The sequence below is a fragment of the Pristis pectinata genome, chromosome 26 (assembly GCF_009764475.1).
Source record: "Pristis pectinata isolate sPriPec2 chromosome 26, sPriPec2.1.pri, whole genome shotgun sequence".
Classification (NCBI taxonomy): domain Eukaryota; kingdom Metazoa; phylum Chordata; class Chondrichthyes; order Rhinopristiformes; family Pristidae; genus Pristis; species Pristis pectinata.
The window spans coordinates 3,352,592-3,380,218 of NC_067430.1; the positions used below are offsets into that span (position 1 = coordinate 3,352,592).

At 45.0% G+C, this 27,627-nt stretch overlaps 1 protein-coding gene across 3 annotated transcripts in view; it reads left to right on the forward strand.

The window, feature by feature from the left end:
- Positions 1-27,627, forward strand: part of epha8 (eph receptor A8) — a 306,232-nt gene that overhangs the window by 147,148 nt on the left and 131,457 nt on the right. For all 3 annotated transcript variants that reach the window (XM_052039035.1, XM_052039034.1, XM_052039032.1), the window contains exon 2: positions 25,875-26,030. In XM_052039035.1, the coding sequence (XP_051894995.1) occupies positions 25,875-26,030 (156 nt within the window). The remainder of the gene's footprint in view (positions 1-25,874; positions 26,031-27,627) is intronic.

Below are 27,627 nucleotides of genomic sequence, written 5' to 3' on the forward strand. Positions count from 1 at the left end.
TTCATGCCATCAGGTTGGGGACTACCAAGGCAAAATATGAGGTGTTATTCCTCGAATCTGCACCTAAGCAGTAGAGGAGGTCATGGACAGACATGACGGTGTGGGAAGAGGAAGTAGAATTAAAATGGCCGGCCACCAGGAGATCCCGGCTGGTACGGTGGATGGAGTGAAGGTGCTCGATGAGATTTCCAGCATCTGCAGTCTCTCTTGTGTCTCCAAAAAAATTATTGGATCAGTCACTTCATGTAATAAGGTGAAGCAGAGTTGGGTCTGGTCAGGAGATACTGAGGACAATCCCTCAGTGCAGGCAAGCGGTGAAATTCTCTGATGGATGAGACTGGCAATCTCTGGAGATGCCCCCGTGTTTTCCATCAGGCATCTGGCCCCTCCAAAAAAGGTCAATGTTTTATCAGGCACCAGCAGGGAGGTCATGAGCTGTGAATCTACAGACACACCACAGCTGTTACATGAACCTGATGCAGTTTGAAGTGCCTCAAGTTGAAAGTGGCAGGAGAGGCCAAGAAATCAGACTACTGGCCATATCTCCTGATGGGTATTCTCAGCACTTCCCTTGTGGTTAACTATGGAGTACAGTTACCACAAATAGATGAGTCCTTCAACAGTAAAATCTGTGCCTTGTGCTTTCACTGAATATGATTTACTGTGGAACAGATTGAAGAGATACGTAATCCCAAATCACAGTAAATCACTGTGAACTGTGCATGCAAGTCACTCCATGATTATTGGCCACTACACAGTATAGAATAATCGAATCATAGAAATGTACAGTGCAGAACTGAGACATTTCGGCCCATCTAGACCATGCCGACCTCAATGTCTATCTAGGCTAATCCCATTTCCCTGCATTAGGCCTGTATCCCTCCAGTCCGCTCCCATCAAGGTACCTGTCCAAATGTCTTTTAAACGTACTAACAATATCTGCCTCCAGTACAGCCTCTGGCAGCTCGTTCCAACTATTCACAACCATCTGTGTGAAAAAAATTAGCCCTTAAATCTCCTTTAATTTTCTCCTCTCTCTCCTTAAACCTGTTCCCTCCAGCTTTACACTGCCCTGCCCTGGGAAAATGACACTACCTCTGCCCTTCATAATTTTGTAAACCTCGATAAGGTCACTCCTCAGCCTCCTACGTCCCAGTGAGAACAAACCCACCCTGTAAATCTCCTTATAACCACAGCCCTCCATCCCAGGCAACATCCTAGTGAATTTCTTCTACACTCTCTCCATCGCTACCACATCCTTCCTGCAGTCTGGCGACCAGAATTTTACACAATACTCTTAAGTATTGGTATTGGTTTATTATTGTCACTTGTTCCGAGGTACAGTGCAAAACTTGCCTTGTATACCGTTCATACAGATCAATTCATTACACAGTGCATTGAGGCAGTACAGGGTAAAAACAATAACAGAACACAAAGTAAAGTGTCACAGCTACAGGGAAGTGCATTGCAGGTAGACAATAAGGTGCAAGGTCATAAAAGGGTAGATTGTGAGGTCAAGAATCCATTTCATCGTATAAGGGAACCATTCAATAGTCTTATCACCGGGGGATAGAAGCTGTCCTTGAGTCTAGTGGTATGCGCCCTCAGGAGAGGGGAGAAGAGAGAATGACCCAGGTGGGTGGGGTCTTTGATTATGCTGGCTGCTTCACCAAGGCAGCGAGAGTTATAGACAGAATCCATGGAGGGGAGGCTCTTTTCCGTGATACGTTGGACTGTGTCCGCAACTCTCTGCAGTTTCTTGCGGTCCCGGGCAGAGCATACCAAGCTGTGATGCATCCAGATAGGATGCTTTCAATTGCACATTGATAAAAATTGGTGAGTGTCAAAGGGGACATGCCAAATTTCTTTAGCCTCCTGAGGAAGTAGAGGCACTGGTGAGCTCTCTTGGCCATGGTGTCTACGTGGTTGGACCAGGACAGGCTGTTGGTGATGTTCACTCCTAGGAACTTGAAGTTGTCAGCCCTCCCGACCTCAGCACCATTGATGTAGACAGGTGCATGTCCATTGCCCCTCTTCTTGAAGTCAATGAAGTCAATCTTTTGTTTTGCTGACATTGAAGGAAAGTTTCTTGTCATGACACCATGTCACTAGGCTCTCTATCTCCTTCCTGTACTCCGACACATCGTTATTTGAGGTATGGCCCACTACGGCGGTATCATCTGCAAACTTGTACAGTCTATCCAAAGTTTTTTGCAACTACATCATGATGTCCCGACTCTTATATTAAATGCTTTGGCCAATGAGGGCAAGCACACCAAATGCCTTTTTCACCACCCTATCCACCTGTGTCGCCACTTTTAGGGAACTATGCACATGTACCCTTAGGTCTCCCTGTACATCAACTCTCATCAGGTCCCTGCGATTTGCCCTAAATGTTCTATCAGAATTTGACCTCCCAAAATACACTTGTCTGGATTAAATTCCATCTGCTACTGCGCCACCCAACTTTCCAGCTGACCTATGCCCTGCTGTGTCTTTAAACAACCTTCTTCGCTGTCTACAACTCCACTACTTTTCACGTTGACTGCAAACTGACCAATCATATCACTTGCATTCTCATCTGAGTCCTTTCTGTACATTGCAAACAATAAAGGTCCCGGCACCGATCCCCGCGACTGGTATGGACTGGTAACACTGGTGTACTGAGACCTAACCTACTTGTCCAGGATTATTCACAAGTTAAATATTATACAAAAAGAATAGGAAAACATTTACCTGGACAATTCTTTCTGATGGATCCAAAAGTTGCTCTGCTGAAATTGACATAACATTTTGGTCATTTTTATCCAATATGTTGAAAACTAGGGAAAGGAAACCTGGGATGGGAGGTTAGTCTGGGATCATGACGATGGCCACATGGCCTGGTTCTATGCAATACTACTCTATGACTCTAAGACTAAGATCAGTGAACTGTGCTAATAACACAACTGCCTAACAATTCCTATCTGCTGACCTGATCAAAATATCAATGTATTAATTTTTTTTACAGCAATTACGTCCATCATTTGTCCTCCTAGTTCCTATTGTGTTCAGTTGGAAATGTTTTTGTCTGAATGGAGTGAATAAACACCATCGGCAGCAAATATCCAGGAACACATCTTCCAATAGCGACGTACTATGGCGCAGAACAAGGCAGAAGGTTGCATGGTATAATGAGGGAAGCCCCACCTGTAGAACAGTGTCAGACACGGATACCGCGCAGGCACACAGAAGAAAATTAAATGAAAGAAATGTAAACATATGCCTTCCCTCAAAAACTCTTCAACATGCATTGTTAAAATGGTGGGCTGGGACTGAGTCCAAATGGATTGGATGGCATGATGCTACAGCAGGTAATGATGGACGGAGACACAAGAAACTGCAGATGTTGGAACATAGACCAAAACACAAAGCATGTGTTGCTCTGGAGTGCAGCATCTGCAGACTCCTGACCTGCAGTGTCCTCCAGTGTTTTGTGTGTTGCAGCGGGGAGTGCCGCTGCCCCACAGCCCTTGGGGACCGAGTACGATCCTGACCTCCAACACTCTCTGTGTAGAGTTCTCCCTGTGACCGCATGGGTTTTCCCAGGTGCCCTGATTTCCTCCCACGTCCCAAAGACGTGCTGGTAGGTTAACTGGTTACTGCAAGTTACCTCTTTGTGTCGTAAGTGGGGAAAGTAAAGAACCGAAGGGGGAGTTGACCAGCATTTGAAAGAACAAACTGGCAGGGGGCTGGGTTGGGTGGTATAGCTCTGCTGGGAGACGGCATGTACCTGATGGGCCAAATGGCCTTCTATGTTGCAGTACATAAGGTTTGAACTTTTTACCATGGAGGGATTGTCCAGACAGCACATGGAAGTTGAAGTACTCTTCTGCCGGTCACAGCAACCTGTTTAAATAAATACCAGCGGCCAGCCAAGGGTATATGACAGCTGTAAATTCCATCAAGGAGAGAATCAGGCAGCTTGTTGCTCATCTAAAAATCCCAGACTATGTTTCTTAAAAGCCTTTTCAATGCAGAAAGAGAAAAAAATCAATTTAAATGTGATTGTAAATTCACTGCCGGCCCATTGTCATATCAGGAGCTCAATCTGGTGAACACTTTGGAAGAGAGATTCAGGTTATTTAAATTCAAATGCATGGGATGGACATCAAAATAATGGGATTTGAAATCCTCGAACAAGGTACAAAGTGAAGGATGGAGGCCCAAGTCTGTGCCTCAGATGTAGCTGCTCAGAGTACATCTGTGTGATTCATGCTCTCTCTCGCTAGACATGGCCAAGTGCTTCACTGCCGGCCAGGACTTCCACAGTATCTCCCTGTCTGCATTTGGTGTCAGTGTCCCACAGGGGGATATAGCTGCTCAACAGTGGTGACTGTCAATGTTTGTGAGATCAGGAAGCTCAGCGAACTGTCCAGATCAACTCTCATTGTGGAGAGTGGCCTGTCTTTGAGCGGAAATGAGCTCATGAAGTGATTTTTCTGTCGATGGCAATACTTGATTCATTTGGGAACTCCAGTGAAGCTCTGGAAGTCTGGCCTTTACAGCAGGAGATCCTGTTTCCGATGCTCAGTTTCGTTTCTCCTGTGGGTTGTTCACAGCTCGGCATTGCCAGAAATCCAGTTTTGGTCACATGACTGCAGCTGGCAGGTTGTAATCAAGGCTCAGGCTTAAAACGTCAGACTGGGAAATTTATGGTGCCTTAACTGAGAGCAGATGGTGCTTCTTCCCTCCGTGGCAGCCCATGTGCATTACTTACCTTCATGTCAGCTCTCACCCTCCCTTACTCTCCCCTACATCGCCCATGTTCCCTCGTGGGATAGGGCAGTGGTGCTGCAATTGGTGCTGCTGCCTCATAGGTCCAGCAACCCAAGTTCGATCCTGACCTCCAGTGCAGCTTGTGCAGAGTTTGTATGTTTTCCCTGTGACTGTGGGGATTTCCTCCTAGTGCTCCAGTTTCCACCCACACCTAAGGCGTGCGGATTATTGTAAATTATCTCCAGTGTTGGTGGGTGGTAGGTGAATTGGGGAGGAGTTGGTGGGCAGGAGAGAGAGAATGGATTACAGGGAATATAAATGGAGGAACGAGACTAATGAGAATGCTCTGAAGGACAGCATAGGTCAATGGGCCAAATGGCCTTTTATGTTATCATAAAATACAAGAAATTTATGGGGTGGGCTGCGATGTGGGGCCTGTTCTTCAGCCCCTGCCAGTGCTACGTGAGTTGGACATTAGTAAGCCATACAGCACATTGTACCTCTTCAGCTCACTGCCATCCACTCAAAGGCAATTGGGGCTGGGTAATAATTGCTAATGTTTCCAGCAACGCTGCATCCACAGGTGAATAGACAAAGTCATCATCTCTTGTGGGCCATAACCATTCAGTCTGAGAAAAATAGCCCTATCTATTGTGATCATTCTCCTCCTCACCCCCCATAAAATCAGAGCGCAGTTCATGATCAATCTCACCATCGAGCCTAAGGTCTACCCAGAACCTCACCTGAATGTCCATCGTGATTTGCCCTTGGTCCACCCAGAATTCTATTGGTTGAGGTGCTCCAGTTCAAAGGTGACATGTTCACAGTGAGGAGCAGGCTGATTTCAGTAAGTACTGTGCAAGAACCATTTAAAATGTCCCTGAATGTACTTAAATTGGTTTTGTTGCAGAGAATAATTTCTGCTGCCTGAACTAAACTCTGATAATGCGTTGCACGTGCTGCCCACAATCTCACACAGCCCAGCCCCATGTCTCTGTGCAGAGATCAAGAAATAGGAATAGGAGTAGATTATTCTGCCTTTCAAACCTGCTCCAGTGCTCAGCAAGTGATTTCCTGCTCTGACCCCATATCCCTCTGTTCTTCTAGTATCCAGAGGCCTATTGATCTCAGATTTGAATTCAGTCAGTGACTGAGCCTCTACATCCCTCCACAGTGGAAAATTGCAAAGATTCACCACCCTGTAAGTGCAGAAATGTTTCTTCATTTCAATCCTAACTGGGCAACCATTTGAATCAGTGACCCCTGGTCCCTGATTCCTGCTGTATCGACATCTCTGGCAGAAATCCCTGGCCAGCATCCCGGAGTGGAAACAACTATTACTTCTGCTCTTTGAACCACAACCTTCTCTCAGGTCAACACATAAAAGGTGCCCCAATAATACAGAGAAGAACAAGGAGCTTCCCCCACCCCTCCCTCCCCTTCACCACCCAACCTAGTATCCTGACCGATATTTATTTCTCCTCCAGCTTCACTGAAGACCCAGATTAGCCACTCATTATCTGCTTTCTGTTTCTGAGATCTTGCTGTGTGACAATTGACTGCTGTTTTTCCTGTGGTACGACGGTGACCATGTTCCGAGAGGTACTACATTGGCTGCAAAGCGCATCAGGAGGGACTGATGTGAGGTGGAGGATGATGTAGAATTGCAGGACTTCAGTTTTGTTTGTGGATACAGACTCCCATCTGAGATCAGGTATTTCAAGCCATGCTGGAAGTGAACGAATCACAGATGCTGTTCTACCTCAATGCCACTTTACCATTCCTGTCCTGTGTTAACTTTCACATTACAAGGCCCAATTCAGAGAAATGAAATCACTGTTAGAAGATTAAGATTAAGATATCTTTATTAGTCACATGTACGTCGAAACACACAGTGAAATGCATCTTTTGCATAGTGTTCTGGGGGGGAGGGGCAGCCTGCAAGTGTCGCCACGTTTCCGGCGGCAACATAGCAGGCACACAACTTCCTAGCCCGTATGTCTTTGGAATGCGGGAGGAAACCGGAGCACCCGGAGGAAACCCACACAGACACGGGGAGAACGTACAAACTCCTTACAGACAGTGGCCGGAATTGAACCCAGGTCACTGGCACTGTAAAGCGTTACGCTAACCGCTACACTACCGTGCCTGCCAAAGAAAATGCAACTGACTGCTACTGTGTTTCAACTTCAAGGAAAGCCATTTGACCCAACCAATCTGTTAGCATTTACCTTCTCTGTGAGTCAACGCTTCCAATCCCACTCATCCCTTGTTCTCACATGCCCTCCAGTCCTGGGAGAGGAAAACACAGCCTCAGAGTCCTCTGTGTGAGAATGGTCCATCCATCTCTGCTCCGAGTCCCTTACATTTACTCTTGTTCCGCTGCCTCTTCCCTCTTGATCCCTCAACCATTGGAAATATGCTTCTATTAACATGTCCTTTCACAATCATAAACACTTCAATCACATCAACCATGATTTACATTTTTTGGGTCGGCTTTTCTTGGGAAACAAATTACACCTGTCTCTTTCTGATGTCAATCTGGCCAATTGCAGGTTAGTTTCATTTGTTCATGATTTATGAAGTAACAATCAGATGGAAACGAAAAAGATTGATAATATGCGACTCAGTCAATCACCTGTCATTTGGTTTGTGAGTTATAATTTGCAGGATGACTGTCTGAGCTCAGAGACTGACATTGCCTCATGAGAACAAAAAAAATACAGCACACAATTTAAGATGAAAGTAGGAGAAGAAAATTGTTGGCAATATCATTTGCCCCCAGTGAGTCAATAAAAATGACGTTCATTAGCACTCTCAGTCCAGTCATCCACTGTGACAGAGTTGTAACAATTTTGTGTTGCTTTCAGAATAAATTACTGTAAAAGAGTGAAAGAATGCTTGTGGTAAAGTTAAACTGGAGGTAGATCTCATGAACACAAGTTGCATAGAATGTTGGTGTTGCGTTCTTGTTAAAAGTTGTTCTTGCAGTCTAACCATGATGCTCAGTGGGGGCAACAAAGTGGTGGCCCAGAATTTCCTGAAAGTACCAGCAGTTTTTCAAGCAAGTGCCAATATTTTCCATCTGACTGGTGGGAACTTATGTAAACTTCCCAAGAGGTCCAAGCTCTCGATGTTCTGAATACCTCATAGAGTTCAATGCTGGAACACCAGCTCACTGCAGCTTCCCACCTGGAACATCTGCCTCCTGAGATTATCTCTCACCTGCCAAATGGTCAGGGACAGGAGGGTGTGGCTGCAGAAGAGGCAGGTAGAGCAATCCAGAGGATAGTTCTGGAGGAGCCTCAGCTGTTGCCCTTTCCAACAGCTACAGGGTTCCTGGTTCCTGTGTGAACAAGGCTGGGAACTGCAGGGAGGACTTGCAAACTGTCCATAGCCCCATGGCACTGGGAGCCATTCAAGTTGGGGGAGAAAAGAGAAATGTAGTCATAATAGGGGATGGTGTAGTTAGAGGAATAGACAGTATACTTTTCCACAAAGATAAAGTCCCAAAGATTGGGTTGCCTGCCTGGTGCTGGGGTTAAGGACGTCTCTTCTGGACTGGAGAAAAATTAGGAGTGGGAGAGGGAGGATCCAATTATTGTGGTCCATGTAGGCACTGAAGACATAGGTAGGACTAGGAAGGAGATTCTGTTGAGGGATTATGAGGAGCTTGGGGCAAATTTGAAAAGCAGAACCACAAGGGTGATAATCTTCAGCTTATTTCCTGAGCCACATGCACATTGGCAAAGGGTAAATAGGATTAGAGGGGTAACTACTTGCCTTAAAGTGAGCAATGGGAGAAATGGGTTCCAATTCATGGGACACTGGCACCAGTACCGGGGAGGAGAGGGCTGTCCTATTGGGACGGGCTCCACTTGAGTTGTGTTGGGACTAGGATCCTGGCGAATCACAGGACTGAGGTTATAGACAGGGCTTTAAGGAGAGCTCTAAGAATTGGGTGCTGAGTATTCAAGAAGAAATGAGAGAGTGGTGGCAAATGACAGTGAGGGGGAAATTGTCAAGCAAAGTGTGATAGGCTGGGATGGAAAGTATAAACAAAAGTGTACAGCATTGAGCATGTCCAGAGTTTGTAAAAGCTGTAAAATATCATTGCTTAATGTTCTTTATTTGAATGCATGTAGCATTTGCAACAAGATAGATGAGTTGACAGCGCAGATGTCATGAATATGATCGAGTAGCTATTACAGAATCGTGGCTGTCAAGTGACCAGGACTGGGTGCTCAATGTTCCAGGTTATATGGCGTTACAGAAGAACAGGCCAAAAGGGAAAGGAGGCAGGCTAGTGCTGTTAATTATGGAAGGTTTCAGAGCAGTGTTGAGTTGTGATATAGGGGCAGTGGACAATCATGGAGAATCAGTTGGGGTTGAAATTGTAAATAGCAGGAAAAGAAGGCAGAGGTGGGAGAAGTCTATAGGTCCCCAGAATGTGACCTCTTGATAGGGCAGAGTATAAATGGGGAAATATCTAGGGAATGTTTGAAGGGAGCTGCAATTGTCAGGGGAGATTTTAATCTGCATATTGATTGGAAGAACCAAACTGGCAACGGTATCGTAGAATAATTTGTGGAGTGTGTCAGGGATTGCTTCTCAGCACCGTATGGTATGGAACTTACCCAGGAACAGGCTATTTTAAATTTGAGTAATGAGGAAGAATTAAAAAGAGGTCTTGTGGTTAAAGATCCCCTTGGAGGTTATGACTACAATATGATGGAATTCCAGTTGCAGTTTGAGGGAGAACACCGTAGGATCAAAACCAGAAAACCAGCATCTTCTACTTAAATAAGGGCAATTATAATGGTATGAAAGTGGAGTTGTCTAAGGTATGGACTGGGAAATAACCTAAGATACAGGTCAGTAGTTGAACAGTGGCAGATATTCAAACAGCTGGTCCATAACACTCAGCAGGAATAAATCCCAATTAGAAAGAGAGATTCCATGAGAAAGAGACACAATCTGTGGTGGATAAAGAAGGTCAAGGATTATGTTAAATTGAAAATCAGGGCATACAAAGTGTTGGTAGACCAGAGGACTAGGATCCAGCAACAAAAAGACTTAAAAGCTCCTGAGAAGCGAGAAATCTGATTTTGAGAGAAAACTTGTGTGTAATATCAAAACAAACAGTAAGAGTTTCCATGGATATCTACATAGGAAGAAGGCAGCTAAGGTACACGTGGGACCTCCAGAGAACATGGTGGTGAATTAATAACAGGAAGCAAAGAAATAACAGATATGTTAAATCATTTTTTGCATCATTCTTCACTGTAAGTATCTCTGAGATAACAGATGGGCGAATCTCAAATAACAGGGAGGAACTTGTAAATCCCAATCACAAGGGATAAAGTTTCAGAGAAACTCACAGGGTTAAAGATGGACAAATTGCTGGGACACGATGGTCTACACCCAAGGGTTTTAAAGGAAATGGCTGCAGAGACAGTGAATCCAATTTTTCAAAACCTGCTGAATTCTGGGATCGGACCAGAAGATCAGAAAACAGCCAAAGTGACTCCTTTCTTTAAAAAGGGAAGGAGACAGAAGGTGAGGACCTATAGGTTGATTCATTCAACACCTATTGTTGGCAAGATGCCAGAGTCAATAATCATAAGGAAACAACTAATCATTTAGGAAAGCTGAATATAATCAAACCTGGTCAATGTGGTTTCATGAAAGCTAAATTATGTTTAACAAATTTGCTCAAATTCTTTGAGGGTGAGTTGACAGACAGGAACCTGTAGGTATGGTGTACTTAGATTTTCAAAAGACACTTGGCAAGGCACCACATAAGAGGCTGGTGCATATCTTAAGATCTCAGGGTACTGGGGGAAGTACGTTTGCATGGCCTGAATACTGGCTGCCACATGGAGAACAGAGAGTTGGAATAAATGGGTCCTTTTTTCAGGCGGGAGAGATGTAACTAGCGGAGTACCCCAAGGATCGGCTCCCAGCCCTTGTGTGTTTACTATTTACATCAATGACTTGGGGGAGGGGATGAAATATAAGGTTTGCCAATGACACAGAAATATGAGCACAGAAACAGGCCCCTGGGCCCAGCACGTCCATGTCGATCTTTTTGTCTGTTTACACTAATCCCATTTGCCCATATTAGAACTGCATCCTACTACTCCTTGCCTATTTAAGTGTCTGTCTAAAATACCTTTCAGACAGTAATTGCATCTGACTCTACTACCTGGTAGGGACTTTCCATATGTTAACCACTCTCTGTGTGAAAAGCCAACCCCTCAGATCCTTCTTCCTCCTTCCTCTCACCTTAAACCTATGCCCTTTTGTTTTTAGTACCCCTGCCATGGGAAGAAGATGTTGGCTGTCGACCCTCTCTATGCCTCTCATAATCTTACATACTTCTATCAGGTCACCGTGATGCTGCACTGTTCTTGGAGTCATCATGCAATAAAGATCATGTTCCCCAAAGCACACACTCTGTTCCGAGCTCCATGATGCGAAGAGTTGACCAGCTGAAGGAAAGGAGTCAAATTCATTAAAGCCACCTCGAGAAAAAAACAGAATCTCCATTGATGCATGGGAACCTTGGACCGCTCAAAGTAGTGAAGGATGCAGAGCTGGGCTGAGAAGTGGCAGATGGAGTTCAACCCGGAAAAGTGTGAAGTGACACATTTTGGAAGATCGAATTTGAAGGCAGAATACAAGGTTAATGGCAGGACTCTTAGCGGTGTGGAGGAACAGAGGGATCTTGGGGTCCACGTCCATAGATCCCTCAAGGTTGCCACGCAAATTGATAGGGTTGTTAAGAAGGCTTTCATTAGTTGGGGTATCAAGTTCAAGAGCCATGAGATAATGTTGCAGCTCGATAAAACTCTGGTTAGACCACATTTGGAGTATTGTGTTCAGTTCTGATCACCTCATTATAAGAAGGATGTGGAAGCTTTAGAGAGGGTGCAGAGGAGATTTACCAGGATGCTGCCTGGATTGGAGAGCATGTCTTATGAGGATAGGTTGAGTGAGCTTGGGCTTTTCTCTTCGGAGAGAAGGAGGATGAGAGGTGACTTGATAGAGGTGAACAAGATGATAAGAGTGGACAGTCAGAGACTTTTCCCCAGGGCGACAATGGCTGACATGAGGGGATATAACTTTAAGGTGATTGGAGGAAGGTATAAGGGGGATGTCAGGTGTAAGTTTTTTACACAGAGTGGTGGGTGCGGGGAATACGTTGCCAGCAGAGGTTGTGGGAGCAGATACATTAGGGACATTTAAGAGACTCTTAGATATCCACATGAATGATAGAAAAATGGAGGGCTATGTGGGAGGGAAGGGTTAGATAGATATTAGAGCAGGATAAAATGTCGGCACAACATTGTGGGCTGAAGGGCCTGTACTGTGCTGTAACGTTCTATGTTCTATGTGAAGGAGCATTCAAGATGGTATTGAAACCAAGAAGCGCATAGAACCTATGTGGCAGAAGGAGGGGACAACCTTATAAACTACCCACCCCTTTTCCAATGGTTCCCACATTGACCACATCAGTCCCCTCAGGACCCACAGATTCATCTACACAAATTCATTTAAAATAAAAAAATTACTGATTGGGAAATCAACGTAAGACTTTATAAGAGAGGAAAGATACCAGGGCTACTTATTCCGCCAAAGAAACATGCCATTTGGCCCAACAGGTTTATACTCCACATTTGCCTCCTGCCACATTCCTTATCTAACACATCCTCCTATTCCTTTCCCTTCTGAGTGTTTACCTACTTTCATCTTAACTGCCTCTCTGGTACTCACCTCGTGCTTCCTGTGGTCGAGGGTTCCATAGCCCGATTACTTCCTGGGTTTTGAGATTTCTCCTCCATTCTCCACTGGACTCTCTTATATTTAAGACCTTCCATTTTGGACCACTTCATAGGTCAAAACATTTTCTCCATCTGATCTAGGGTATCTTTGGTAAAGGGAAACTTGACAGGGATGAGTGTGTGGTACATTAGCGAATATCAAGTATGCCAACAGAACTTTGCGAAGTCAATAGCATCATTAACACGGTCAAACATGTGTCATTCACTGTAGCAATCTCATTCAGCATTGGTCCCGTTAACACAACATGTCCCTGAAGGGTTAACATTGCTTTAAAATCATTGTGACACAACCAGATCTATTACAATATCAACCAGATGAATCTATTCTCATCCATCGGGAAGACAAAATGTTTATTTATTCCTCTTAACTTCCTGTAAAATACTTAAGGGAGTATTTATTACCTTGAGTAAGTAACAGTATAATGCTTTTTTTTAGTTGTTTACAAATGGGCTGATGGAGAAATGTGTTGGTGGTACACGAAACTTCCATTTGATATTCTGCAGTCTGAAGACTCCTGAACGTAATCTAGGCTGACATTAAGTGCCCTGTGGAACTCTGGGGGAGCACTGCACCCTCAAGTGGACAGTACGAAGGGAGTGCTGCAACGTCAGATGGAAGGCTTCAAGGGAGCATTGCGTTGAGGTAGACTGAGTCTGACGGAAGTTTGTACTGTCAAATAGGCAGTAATGAGGGACTGTTGTGCTGCAGAGGGGGAGTACTGAAGTAATGATTCACATCAGTGGGGCAATACCGAGGGATCGTTGCACTGTGCCAATGGTGATGAGGAAGCAATGCACTATTGGTAGTGCTGAAGGAGTGCTGTATTGTCAGCATGACCCACAGAGCATTGTGCTGTTGGCAGTGCTCTGCTGAGGGAATGTTACGCTGTTGGCTGTTGAGGGAGTGCTGCATCATCAAAATTACTGAGGGAGTGCTACATGGTGGTGCTGCACTGTTGGCGGTGCTGAGGGAGTGCTGCACGGTTGGTGCTGAGGGAGTGCTGCATGGTTGGTGCTGAGATCACATAAAAGTCCTGCAGCACCACTGAGGATAAGTGTGAAGTTCTCCCTGGCCAATATTCACCCCTTGACTGACATCATTACCAACAGAATAATAATTCATGTGTTTACTTAGTACTTTTATTTCTACAATGTTGAACAGCAAATTTACACAAAGCAAGATAGCATCAGGCAAAGACGTAACAGACTGGGTTACCTGCTTTTCTGAAGTTAGCACAAATCATTGTGTGTAAAGTGTGCTTGTACTTGAACTGAGGAGTGGGGTGTTACGGAACTAATGTGGCTTGTTGTACAAGCAGATAATGTCCATGGGCACAAAGGGACCCTTCTTGAGCAGTTTACCAAGAGTGGCAAATGCAGGCAGGACTGAAAGACTCTTTATCTGTTTCCTTTAATCCAAGGAATTACAATTTTTCCTCTGTGGTTTTAGTGGAAGTACGAGTGTAGGAGGAGATACACCTTACAAAAGCCAGGATTAAAGCTTTGAACTTGTCTCAACACTCACTTACATTCCGGTGCTGCTGTATCATGAAAGAGCCCAGTTTCTCTGATGTGAAGCCTTTGTTGAGTGATAGAGAAATCACTTCATCCTCTAATTCAGGCTGATAACAGTTTCATAGCACATCAATAAATGTGCCACCATCAATGACATTAACAGTTTAGTCAGGAAATAATGACTTGTTACTGCATTGATCTGATGTATGATGGTGCAGGGTTATTTGGACTATTTTACCTTTGTGACACCACAAAAAATTAATTTGTTTCACAAGACAGCCTCAAAAAAAAGGCAAAGTCTGCAGCAGAGAGAAGTACTTTAATGCAGACAGCAACATACACAGCAGCTAAAGCACAGTGATGCGTATAGCACAAGAATTTCCTGTGCCCTGTTGTATCACACAAAGAAAAATTATCACTGAGGGAAGTGTTTACAAATGACTTTGCTGAGCCATCTCATTTACGTAGCCCCAGAAACATTGATTGATGGACATGTTGTGTGGGACTGGGGTGCGACCTTTCAGAAGGATAAGCAGGAGATTGGGAGTCAGCCAAGTGAAGATGGAGCCCATTCAGTGGAGTCTCTGCCTGGCTTATCAATCCTTTCAGTCAAGATCAGCAGGGCAGTGGAATACGTCATTCTGGCGCTGTGAGTAATTCGGAATGTTTCCTATTTGTGTCTCAAGAAGGTTTCCAAGAATATCACTGGTGGGAGGTGGATTTGACGCACCGGCTTCCACCTCTCATCACTCCGAGGAGGTTCAGTGGCCTCACCAGGGTGGGGAGGTTCGGTGCGAGCATCTTCTCAGAGTCCCGTCGACTGGCATTGATTCTTCAATGGCATCGACTGAGATTTTAATCGAGCACAGAAATGGCTTGTCCACTCAGAAAATATCCCTGCCTCACTTTGCCAAGGACGGCGCAGTCGGTAGAGTTGCAGCTGAGTCATAGCTCCAGTGATTTGGATTCAATCCTGAGCTCGGCTGCTGTCCGTGTGGAGTTTGCACGTTCTCCCTGTGACCGCATGGGTTTGCTCCGGGTGCTCCGGTTTCCTCCTACGTCCCAATAACGTGCAGGTTGGTAGGTTAATTGGCCACTGTCAATTGCCTCTTGTGTGTGTGGGTGAGTGCTAGAATCTAGGGGGAGTTGGTGGCACCATGGGGAAAGGATCAAATGGAATTAGTCCAGATGAAGGGTCTCGACCTGAAACGTCGACTGTCCATTTCCATCCACAGATGCTGCCTCACCCTCTGAGTTCATCCAGCAGTTTGTTTTTTGCTCCAGATTCCAGCATCTGCAGTTTCTTGTTAATGGCTGCTCAATGGTTTTGCATCCAATGGACCAAGGGGTCTCTTTCTGCGCTGTGTGACTATGACTCAAAGTATGAGCACACTTTATACAGAAGGCAGCAGGTAAGGTCTCTCTCAGGCTTGTGTTTCATTGTTCGTCCCTCTGTTCTCTTCACCTGAGATGTCTGGGAAGGTTGGGCAATGGCCAAACTCTCAAAGGCAGTGATACAAGGAGCTCTCCTTTATCTCCCATCACTCACTGATCAGGAGCTAGTTTGCAGGGTGTTCATCACTGTAACCCACTCGTGAAGCTCCATGTGTACGTGACAGAGGTGTACCAGACATTGGCCTGGATATTGGAGAATGGCATTAGAGTGACATACTGACCGAGTTTGTGGCTGTTCAGAGGGCCTTGGAACTTTGATGTGATTTTCAAAGTATTGCACATTTCTGGAGTCGAAAATGTGCCACTTGCCGTGACTGTCAACAGGTGCCAGTGTCACTTTTACCCATCAGGACTGTGGAGCACTGACACCAATGTACGTGGCTGTGGTGGGTTTGGGCGGGAGGTCTGTGGTTGTGTCCTGTTCTGTTGCTCGAGGGCTGAGAGGAGGATTTACTATTGATGAAGATGGTTGCGATTTGGATGGTGAAGGAGTTTGCAAGCGTACAACCAGAAGCACCATTACCACCAAGAGGTGTGTGAGTTAGACCCTGGGAGATGATGGGTTGGAAGTTGATGATGGGTGGGTGTGATTGTTGGGTGGGCGGGGGGATTTGGTATTCGGAGGGGATATTGGGGGTTGGGATTGCGAAGGGGTGGAGTCAGGATTAACACTGAGGTCGGGGCAGGGTTGATCAGGAGTCGGGGCAGGGGTCAGGGGTTGTTATTGGGGTTTGGGGAATGGATGGGTCATTGGAAGTCGAAGGTTAGTGCTGGTTGGGATGGTGGGTCCTGTTTGTTCCCTTTGAGGTTGGGTCTGTAAAGGCACTTGTAGGGGAGAGCATTCAGTGTAGTGTTGAACATGGGATGAGCACCAACCTATTGGCTGCTCCCAGAGAAACATAATTTCATTGCTAAATGACTCTTGAAATATGACGATCACATGACCAACACGACAGTGAAACACAAACATCCTAGTTGAACTTTCAGTTCAGCATGAAGTGCAACAAAAAGCATCATCGTCACCAGTTTGTAAATCACAATTTACGAAGGATCGTTCTGCTGTAAAACCCCAGCGTGAAGGGATCCATTATCTAACCCGTTATCCTTTAATCCTCAGTCCCATTAATTCACAAATATCTGAAGCTGCCGACTGATACAGATCTTGCGTTTCTTATATAGATTTTATCCATCACCGTAGCAATAGGATTGAGAGCAGCCCTTTCAAATCCCCCAGACCCAGGAAATTCAAACAGAGCAAGCCTGCAGTGAGTTGGAAATATAAACATAAAGGGAAATGATTCCTGAGCCTCGGAGCCTGGGTCTAGATATGGATCTCTTAGAGTCAGAGAGTAATACAGCCCTTCAGCCCAACTCATCCATGCTGACCAAGGTACCCATTTACCCAAGCTAGTCTCATTTGCCCGCATTTGGCCCATATCCCTCTAAACCCATACTATCCATGTACCTGTCCAAATGTCTTTTAAGGGTCACTATTGTACCTGCCTCAACCACTTCCTCAGGCAGCTGGTTCCATCAACTCACCACACCTCTGCATGAAGAAGATGCCCCTCAGGTCCCTTTTAAATCTTTCCCCTCTCACTTTAAACCCATGCACTTTAGCTTTTGGTTCTCTTTCCCTTGGAAAAAGACTGTATGTGTTCACTCTATCTATGCCCCTCATGATGTTATACACCTCTCTAAGGTTTACCGCTCAGTCTCCTACACTCCAATGAATGAAGTCCCAGCCTGCCCAACCTCTCCCTATAACTCAGGCCCTCGAGTCCTGGCAATATCCTCATAAGTCTTCTTTGCACTCTTTCCAGCCTAATGACATGCAACATTGCTTCCGTTTGGTTCCCCCATCCTTTCCACTTCTGTTGTCTTACACTTCAAGTGAGCATTAGCATGGTTTAGTTTTCGGCACACTTGACCTGAAGCAGGTTCAAGTCCATCTCTAGGCCACAGTATTGAGGGAGTGCTCAGTTGTCAGAACTGGCAATTGTAGATGAGATGTCAAACCAAAGTCCTGCCTCACCTCTCAGGTGAAAGTGAAAGATTTACAGAGCAATGTTAAACAGAAACAGTGGAAGTGCTCCTTTATGCCTGAGCCAACATGTATCCTAAAGCCATCATATTCTTGATATTCTGTGGTGACGAACATGGGTTAACACAATTTTCTGTTAATCAGTTGCTGCTAGAGTGTTCATGCTTCACTTGAAAAGTGTCTATGGGAGATCTGAATCATAATCAATCTCTTACGTTTACTTTATTCATTATTAAAGTATCTATTACTTTCAGCTTGGACCAAATCATGTCAACGAAAAAATTACACATCCTCTCACCAGCAGGGTGTAGTGCACATGGACAACTGCTTGTGCCCAGATGATATGAAGATTACATCACTTTCTCACTCAGAACATGGTGTCTGCTGTTACCTTAAAACTGTCGACTCTCCGAAAAGAAGTCCTATTAGCCTTTGCAGTGGAGGGAGCAGGTACAACCATCGGCTGCATGCCAACATCTGCAGCCATTACCAACATCTGGAGCTATTGGCAATGTACAAACAGCCGCAGCTATCAGCACCACACAACCCATCGAACCTCTTGGCAACATTCAAACAGCTGCAACCATTAGCAATACAAAGCAGCGATAGACGTTGGCAATGCGGAGACAGCTGCAGGGACTAACATTTGAATAGAGCCAGCAGGAAGAAAATGTCCCATCCCATTACATTGAGGTCTATCCTTCAGTTAATAGTTTAGGTGTTTTGAGAGGCTGTTTCACTGAGGCTGGCAGTGTTTGCTTATAACTTCATTTTGGCTTCTGCTCATGAGGTTTGGATATCGCAGAGAGGGATCATCTAGTATTTTTAAGATTATTTCAGAAAATTCTGGACAAATGATCTGTTGTGTTATTTTAAATAAGAAAGTTTTGTTGCAAAATTAAGAATGAAAAGAGAGCTAAATATCCAGCTTTGGCTCTCAAACAGAATACTTAGCTCAGAGACAGAAGGTTCTGAATGACCGCTTGCTGTGTGCTGGCTCCTCACAGCAGCAGTTATGGAATAATGGATTATCTCATGAGTTAGTTATTAACAAGAGTTCCGTTTCCTCCTTGCAGTGGTCCAGGTGGATGCGTAAGGTCCCAGAGTATTATACACAGGAGAGGCAGCAGTTCTCACAGTATCCAGACCAACAACCCTCCTTCAATGTAAAACAGATTAGCTGGCCAATCGTTGTATTTGTTGCTTCTGGGACTTTGCAGGTGGCTGATATGTTTTGCCAAAGAACAGCAGTGTCTAGATTGCCAAAGTCACTTATTGGGCCTAAGTAAAACACAATACTATTGCAAATTCTCCCTTCCTCTCTTCCCAGCTGGTGAAAGAGTTTACAGCAACATCGGAAAAGATGTCAGGTCCACCATGCACTCTGACAATACCTGGTTTCTCCTCATCATCGTCTCTTGTCATGACTTGTCTGACACTCAACAGTGGACGAGCAAAAATTCTTCTACTGAAGTACTTGGAAGACAAAGGCCATTGTGCAGCACCTCCCCGAAGTGGCAACAGTTTGACACTGACACAGACCGTTCACAACCATGGTGGTCTATTTGATCTGTATCCAATGAACTCCCAGGATTCCCATTTCACTTCAGATCATTGAAGGGCCACCTTTTACTTGTAAAGGTCGTGATATCACCGCCCAAATTCCCTAATGCATAAGGACTCCCAAGCAGGTATCATCTCAGTAGCAAAGTGAATTGCTATTAAAATGCCCCAGATCCCACTGGGAATTCCTCTCCCTTCTTCTCAGATGGCCATCCGCAGGGGTCATACATGAGTCGGTGCAGGAGGTCGAGCTCACTGTGGCCCCTTCACACATGCTCATTTCCATATGATGTGTGGACACCCCAAGGGCAGGACTCGAGGTCACTGATCCTTGATCAGGTTCTTGGTGCTGAGCTCACCAGGGAAGGGTTGGATGGACCGCAGTCTTCCTTATCATTTCAGTGGCTTCTCGCATTCTCATTTAAGATTACCTTTCTGGACCTTTCTTCTCCTACCTACCTTCCCCCTCTCACCTGGACTCACCTATCACCTGCTTGTGTGTGCTCGTCCCCCTCCCCCCACCTTCTTATTCTGGCTTCTGCCCTCTTCCTTCCCAGTCCTGATGAAAGGTCTCGGCCCGAAACATCGACTGTTTATTTCCTTCCAATGGATGCTGCCTGATTTGCTGAGTTCCTCCAGCACTTTTTGTGTATTGCTCCAGATACATCCAGTATCTACAGAATTTCTTGTGCCTAGCTCTGATCTTCCCTTGGAATCACGCTCTTAATCCGACTCTTTCCTGGGTTCCTGTACCATCGTCACTCAACTCCTGTCTTAACTTTGCGTCTTATTCCTGTAACTCTGCTTTTTCCCTTTCATTCCACTTTCTCTGTCTTGGATCTGTCTTGTGAAGACTTAAATGTGGACCCTGGATCATGATTCAGCATCAGGTAATCCTTGAGAGGTAATTTACCAGTAGTTCGTCCAAAGACACCTCAGCCCTGAGTATCATTAATACTCTGTCTTGCTTCGAGCTGGTGCATCAAACCAATATGACTGGAGGCTCCCCCTGCCTTCTATGTTTGCCGTGGGTGATAACTGAATTACTGCTGGCTGCTCACAAATCCTGAGTCATAATTTTCAGTAAATGACAGGATATCACATATCCTTATTCTGGGGTGACCTATCTTTACTTGGTTTTCTCTCCCTCTACCCCTCTATGTTGTGAGCTGAGCCCTATGTACTCATGACCATCTCCAGTGTCAATATACTAATGATCTATAGAGGCAGGACCTCTGGTGACTGACCTCACCGATGTACACTCATAGCTGAGAGGTCTTACTTGTAAGGTAAAAGCCCACTAGCTAATAATAACTAAAGTTGTACTTTCCTCTTTGAGCTAACATTAGGCTTTGCCACCACACAACCCCTCCCCACCCCCCAACTGGCCTGAGTAAACAGAACTTTCTGCTCTTCCCTCACTCCAATATGGCATTAGTGTCAGCTGCTTGATACAATTATTAATGTTATAAATTCACAATTCTGAATCACATTCCAAGTGGTCAAACACAATTTCTCTGGTTATGACGGTGTTATAGAGGAACAGTATTAATAGAATTACATATTTATAATGGAGTAACATTTTAGGTGGGAAAATACAAACTTCAAGATTTCTCAGCACCTATGTTCACTTGTTGAAATGAGCTCACCGTATATTGTCATGAAATACCAAATGCATCAAACGGTCCTTCAAACACTGCAGGATTTTGATTCCAGGGACTGTTTGTTGGGATAGCTGAAGTGTTCTTCTCGAGGTCACTAACAGTCTTTGATCTTCAGCACTTACAGAGACTTTGGTGTAGGTCCCAGACATCTGGAGCCCCATTTTTTACTGCCTTGTGAACTTTATTGTCGTAGCAGAACTCAAAAACCACAGTGGGGTCAAAGCATGAAAGGCATGGTTAAAATTAGTAAATACATATCTCTCCATCTCTGCCTCTCCTCACAGCCTGTACATTTACCGAACCGTTAGTTTACTCAGGACATACGGCAATATTAAATCTTGGTCAATTTCAGTGTACAAGGGCCACAAACAGCCTTTACCACCCAGCACTGCAAGTGTAGCAGATAAGCCACTCTTCCCACGGATACTGTATGCCTAAATTACCTGTTTGACCAAGCTGTTGGTAATCTGCCCCAGTAATTCTTTTTGGCCCGATTTATTGTTGAATTTAAAGGGCTACATAAATGCAAGTTGTTTGTAGTAAGTGATATGTGGTTGCTTTGAGTTTTGGCAATTACTACCTGATATATCTTAGGAAGATGGTTGTGGTGGTTGGTGTTAAATATCTCAGCCACAGGACATCTCTGCAGGAATTCTTGAGGGTAGTGTTCTCGACCCAACCATCTTCAGCTGCTTCATCAATGACCTTCCTTCATTCGTAAGGTCAGAAGTAGGGATGTTCACTAATGATTGCACAATGTTCAGCACCATTCATGATTCCTCAGATAGTGAAACAGTCCATGTCCAAATGCAGCAAGACCTGGACAATATCCAGGCCTGGATTGACAGGTGGCAAACTAACATTCATGCCACACAAGTGCCAGGCAATGACTATCCAACAAGAGAAAATCCAGCTATCGCCCCCTGACGTTCAATCTTCCCCCCATATCCATAACCTATTGACCAGAATCTGAACTGGAGGAGCCACTTACACAATATGGCTACAAGAGCAGGTCAGAAGCTGGGAATCCTGTAACTCACCTCCTGACTCCCTAAAGACTGTTCACCATCAACAAGGCTCAAGACAGGTGTGAGATGAAACACTCTCCACTTCAGCTTCAACAAGACACAAGAAGCTCGACACCATACGGGATATAACAGCTCTCATGATAGGCACCCCATCCACAACCGTTCACTCACTCCAGCACTGATTTACATGAGCAGCAGTTTGAACCACCTACAGGATGCTCTGCAGCAACTCACCAAGACTCCTTAGACAGCACTTTCCAAACCCGTGACCTCTACCAGCTAGAAGGACAAGGGCAGCAAAAGCCCGGGGAACACCACCCCTGGGAAGTTGCCCTCCGAGCCACTCACTGTCCTGACATGGAAATATCTCGCCGTTCCTTCACCATCACTGGGTCAAAGTCCTGGAACTCCCTCCCTAACAGCATTGTGGGTATACCAGCACTTCAAGGACTCCAGCGGTTCACGAAGGTAGCTCCCTTCTCGAGGAATGGGCAAATAAATGCTGGCTCAGCCTGCTAAGCCCACATCTCTTGAATTAATAAAACAAAACTTGCACATGTTTAGCTTTGGCAACTTTTAATGAGTATTCAGAAGTGCCCAACATCAGAACAGTAAATCACCAATGGATGAAAGATCAAATTTAGCTATACTGTAGGAATACTACTAGTGGTGAGTATGGTCATTGAATCAGAGCTTAGCTCTGGCCCAGGTGTAGATTTAGATGTAGCTCTGTGTAGACGGGTGCTTGATGGTCATTGCGGACTCAGTGGGCTCAAGGGCCTGTGTCTGTGCGTTGTGACTCGATGATTCAACCTTTTGTACAGTGAGGCTCCAACGAGACTGCAGTCTTATTGAAGCTGCTCTCCTAATCATTACCAGTTCATACGTGGGCTGAGCAAAATCCACATTACTGTGCCTAGAAGCAAGCAATGACATTGTAAGTAAAGCCTCTTTGATGATATAAAGAAATGTAAGGCACCAAATGTGCGCAGGTTTATCAGCTATCTCCAAACGCACATCATAACTCTCAAAGCAAGTTTTTAAAAGCAGATGTGCACTCTTCAATATGTTATCTAAATATCTGCCTCAATTTCATGATCCATAGTGCAACACTGATTTTAATCTTGTGTTAGCAGTTCAAAATCCTGACTGGGGCTGGAGTTTACACGGAAGATTACCAATTTAGAGAGTAATTAATATTAGTAAATCCTTTAAGCAAAAGACAATGTGACTAAATTGTGCCAATTAAGTTGTCAAAGCAAGCATTCATTTACATTCTGTCTCTCCCATTGCATCTTTAATGCAGTCATTATGAATTATGCAGTAGATATGCAGATATCATGTGTAATAAAAGGGTTACTTGTGAAAGTGCGATGATCACTGGGCATATGGCACCAACTATTAATTAGAAAAATGTTTTTTAAATTCATTTTCATATATCTGATACCAAGTAATGCAAATCCCTCTTTTTTATGCATAGTGACTTGATGAGATTTAATTGTTTCTTTGTAGCTATAATAGTCTCAGACTTCTTCAAATGTCTATTTCTACCTCCAGTCAATTTAGCTCCAGGAAAAGCTGAGGCTTGGAAACTGTTTAAACAACATCAGGTGTTCCTAATAGCAACCAGCCATGCCAGAGTGAGCAAATTGAATAGTCTCTCCACTGAAGACATTTCTGAAGTGCTTAATAGCAATTGGCTTTTCATGGAAGAAGGAAAACAGTGTTCCTGTGATAACCAAATGTTTGAGAAATACTCAGGTTGGGCAATGTTTTTGGAGAGGGAGCCAGAGTTAACGTCCAGGCCAGTGATTTCCGTCAGACTTGGAATATGTTGGGCTGCAACAGATTTAGACAAGTTGTGGAGAATGTGGGGAGGATGGGTGGGGGAACCAAACAGACCTGTGATGGGGCAATAGACAGTGAGCAGTCCTCAGGCTTCAGGCCTCCTATCCCAAGAACACTGGACAGCCTTAACCATCTGCCTCATCATCAAACGCTGTTTTAATCTTCTTAAATGCCTCTGACAGTCTGACCTCTAAACACTGCTCAAATAGATGGAAAGAGTTAAAAACATTGCGGTACAGAAAGATGCCATTTGATCCTCTGGATCCATCTCCTTATTTCCCGGTATGCCTGCAACTTATTCTTTCTCTCATATGCCACTCAAATCCTCTTTGATATTTTTACCACCTACCTCTACTATGGGCAATTTACAGTGGCCAATTAACCTATCAGCACGTCACAGGGGTGTGGGAGGAAACCGGAACACCCAGAGGAAACCCCTGCAGTCACAGAGAGAACGTACAAACTCCGTTTAGGTAGCACCGGAGGTTAGGATCGAACCCGCTTCACTGGAGCTGTGAGGCAGTGGCTCTATTGGCTGTGCCATTGTACCACCTAAAACAGGAAAACACTGCAAATTTTATAAATCTTCAAATAAAGTAATACAAATTAAGTTATCATTGCCAGTGACCTTGGCCAAAGGGTTGGCAAGGCCACCAACTCCCTGGCATAAGGCTAAGGGCCAGCAGGATGAGATCTAGACCCTGCCCTGCCTCTGGGTCCATTGGTGAGTCCAGAGGTGGAGCAGACAGTGAGAAGCTCTGATACCTGGCCTCCCCCCTTTCATTCTACACATCCGAGAGCCCAGCAGACACAACGACACATGAAATAGGAGCAGGGATGGGCCACCAGGCCCTCAAACATGCCCCACCATTCAAAATCATCATGGCTGATCTACACTGGCCTCATCTCCTCTTTTGTGGCAGGTCCCTAGAGCTCTCAATTCCCCAATTTTTCAAAATATTTATCTATCTCCACCTAAAATTCTTCTAATGGAACATAGAACATAGAACAGTTGTCCTAACATATGCGCTGAACACGGAGCCAAATTAAACTAAAGCTCTTCTGCCTGCACACAATCCATATCTTTCCATTCCCTGCATATTCATGTGCCTGTCTAAAGGCCTCTTAAATCCCACAATCATACCTGCTTCCACTAGTACTCCTGGCAGCCTGTTCCAAGCACCCACAGCTCTCTGTGTAAACAGATTTGCCCCACACATCTCCTTTAAACTTTCCCCATCTCACCTTAAATGTCTATCCTCTGGTATTTGTCATTTTTACACTGAAAGAAAAGGATTCTGACTCTCTACCCTATCGATGCCTCTCATAATTTTATACACTTCTATCAGGTCTCCCCTCAGCTCTGCGACGCTCCAGAGAAAACAACCCAAGTTTGTCCAACCTCTCTTTATCACTCAGACCCTTTAATCCAGGCAGCACCCTGGTAAACCTCTTCTGTACCCTTTCTAAAGCCTCCACATCCTTTCTGTTAAAGGGCAGCTAATGATCCAGCCTCCACAACCCTTTGGGGCAGAGAATTCTAGAGAATTCCAGAGATTCACCTATCAGTGTGAAAAAAAATTCTACACATCTCAGTTTTAAATAACCGGCCCCTTATCTTGTAACCATGGACAGTTACCTCAGTAACCTGCTTGGGACCTGTGTTCATGTTTTCCTGAGTTCCCGTTGGATTAACCAAACATTGAGAGAGGTGGCAGAAAATTGAGCGAAGACTCTGTTGTCCAGACCCAGAGAAAACCCTGCCAGAAAGCCCTGAACCTCGCAGGAATCTGACAGAGGCTGCTCAGCAATTGGACCCTCTATTGATGTGCCCAGTGTAACCTCTGTCGAACCCACCGCTCTTCTTGACTTCTATCCTTTGCTCCGACTAGCTTTCAAATTCTTTTCACACACAGCAAGAACACCAGCTGAGCTCTGTGGGAATATAAACAATCAGCAGCGGAACCAGCCACTCAGATACATAATGGAGCTACAAATTATACACAGGTCTCCATGGCTTTGCTGTTCTGTGAGCGTGTTAATTAATCAATGAAATATAGCAAACTTTTAGAGCTGCGATTGATTTGAATGGATAAATGAAGTGATCAGGGTGTTGTGATATTGAGGAATATCTGTTATGTTCTTATTCCAGCTTGTGAGCCTGGATTCTTCAAGCCAAACTCAGGAGACCAGCTTTGCGCAAGATGTCCTCTTCACAGTCACTCGGATGTGATGGGTGCTCTCTTCTGCCAGTGTGACCCCAACTATTACCGATCACCTTCTGACCTTCCCTCTGCACCTTGTACCAGTGAGTAACAGAATCTGTCATAGTCCACCTGCACAATCTGCCATTCACTCATTGATGCTCTGTCTGCATTACATCTTCGAACAAGGTTTGTTTTATCAATGTGTGTACTTCTCATTAACCCAAATTCAATACAATCACAGGCTTTGCAATCACATATATCCCAAATGAATAAATATCTATTAATTACACTGATGGATTCCTTTCCAGTCAGGCTGTCCTGTTAACTTCAACACAACAGAGAAATCAAACAAACCTCAGCATGAATCTCATTATCCCCTTTGTTCACTTCACCCCTATTTTCTGTCAGACTTCCCTCTCCCTATACTCCCAATTTCCTATTCTCCCCATAATCCTGACTCCTGGTTTTCCTCACCCCTCAGTACTCCTCCTGCTCTTCTTTCTTTCTATTCTCTCCTCCCCCATTCTCCCCTCTTCCCATTCTCCACTCCTCTGTAATTCCCTCCCTCCATTCCCTGTTCTCCACTCCCCTTTGCTCCCTTCCCCTGATCGCATACTCCTCTCCCCTGTGTTCCCCTTTCCCTGGGATCCCCATCCTTGTTCTCTTCCTGGGCTCCCAACGCTCAGAGCTCCCTATTTTTTCTCCCCATTTTCTTCCCTCGCTAGACTCCCCTCTCCCCATTCCCCCTCTCCTTGTAAGTCACCACCCCCCTTCCCAATCTCCCGTAAATCCCAGGCTCCCCTCACTCTGGCCACTTCTCTCCCCATTTCCCCCTTTCGCTCTCTCCAATCTCCCCTCATAATTCTGTATTCCTCAATCACATCCCCCTCCACATCAAGGAAACGAAACCCAGCCAATCCAGTCTGCAGGCTCTACTTGATCTCCAGACCGCTGAATTCTTCTGAGTAGATATCAATCCTGCTCTGTTCAAAAATATCTAATAACACCATGAGATAAGAACTCCTCTGGAGTCATCAGTCTCCACTATCTACTACATTTCTAATTTAGTGCAAGGATTAAGCAATAACTTGTTCAACTGTAGACCTGAGGTTGTTTTTAAGATTTTGTTTTGTCCTTGTTTATTCGTGCCTACTTTAGCTGCTTTCATTGTTTTCTGTTCCATTTCCAGACAGGACATGTTAATACTATTGAAACGGGCACTCACAGTCTCAGCTAGTTTGCATTATTCAGTCAGCTCTCTGCTCTCCAGTTGCAGCTCTGCGTTACTGACACTGGCTCTGATAATCGGGGGAACAGACGGGAGCACAACATGAAAATGCGGAGAATGCAGGGCCAAGGTGGACCTTCAATCCGTACAACACTCAAACAGGCCTTTCGACCTGTTAGTCTTGCGCTGGCCAGCGTTCACCCATTTACACTGAAGCTGCATTAATCCCATTTTATTTTCCTCACTTTCCTGTCAACTCCACCAGATTCTACCACTCACCTACACACTGGGGGCTAGTCACAGCAACCATTAACCTACCAACCCACACGTCTTTGGGATGTGGGAGGAAACCGAGGCACCCGGAAGGAACCCACACGGTCACAATGAAAATGCCAAACAGTCAGTACTGGAGGTTAGGATTGAACCTGGGTCTCTGGAGCTGTGAGGCAGTGGTTCTCACCAGCTGTGTC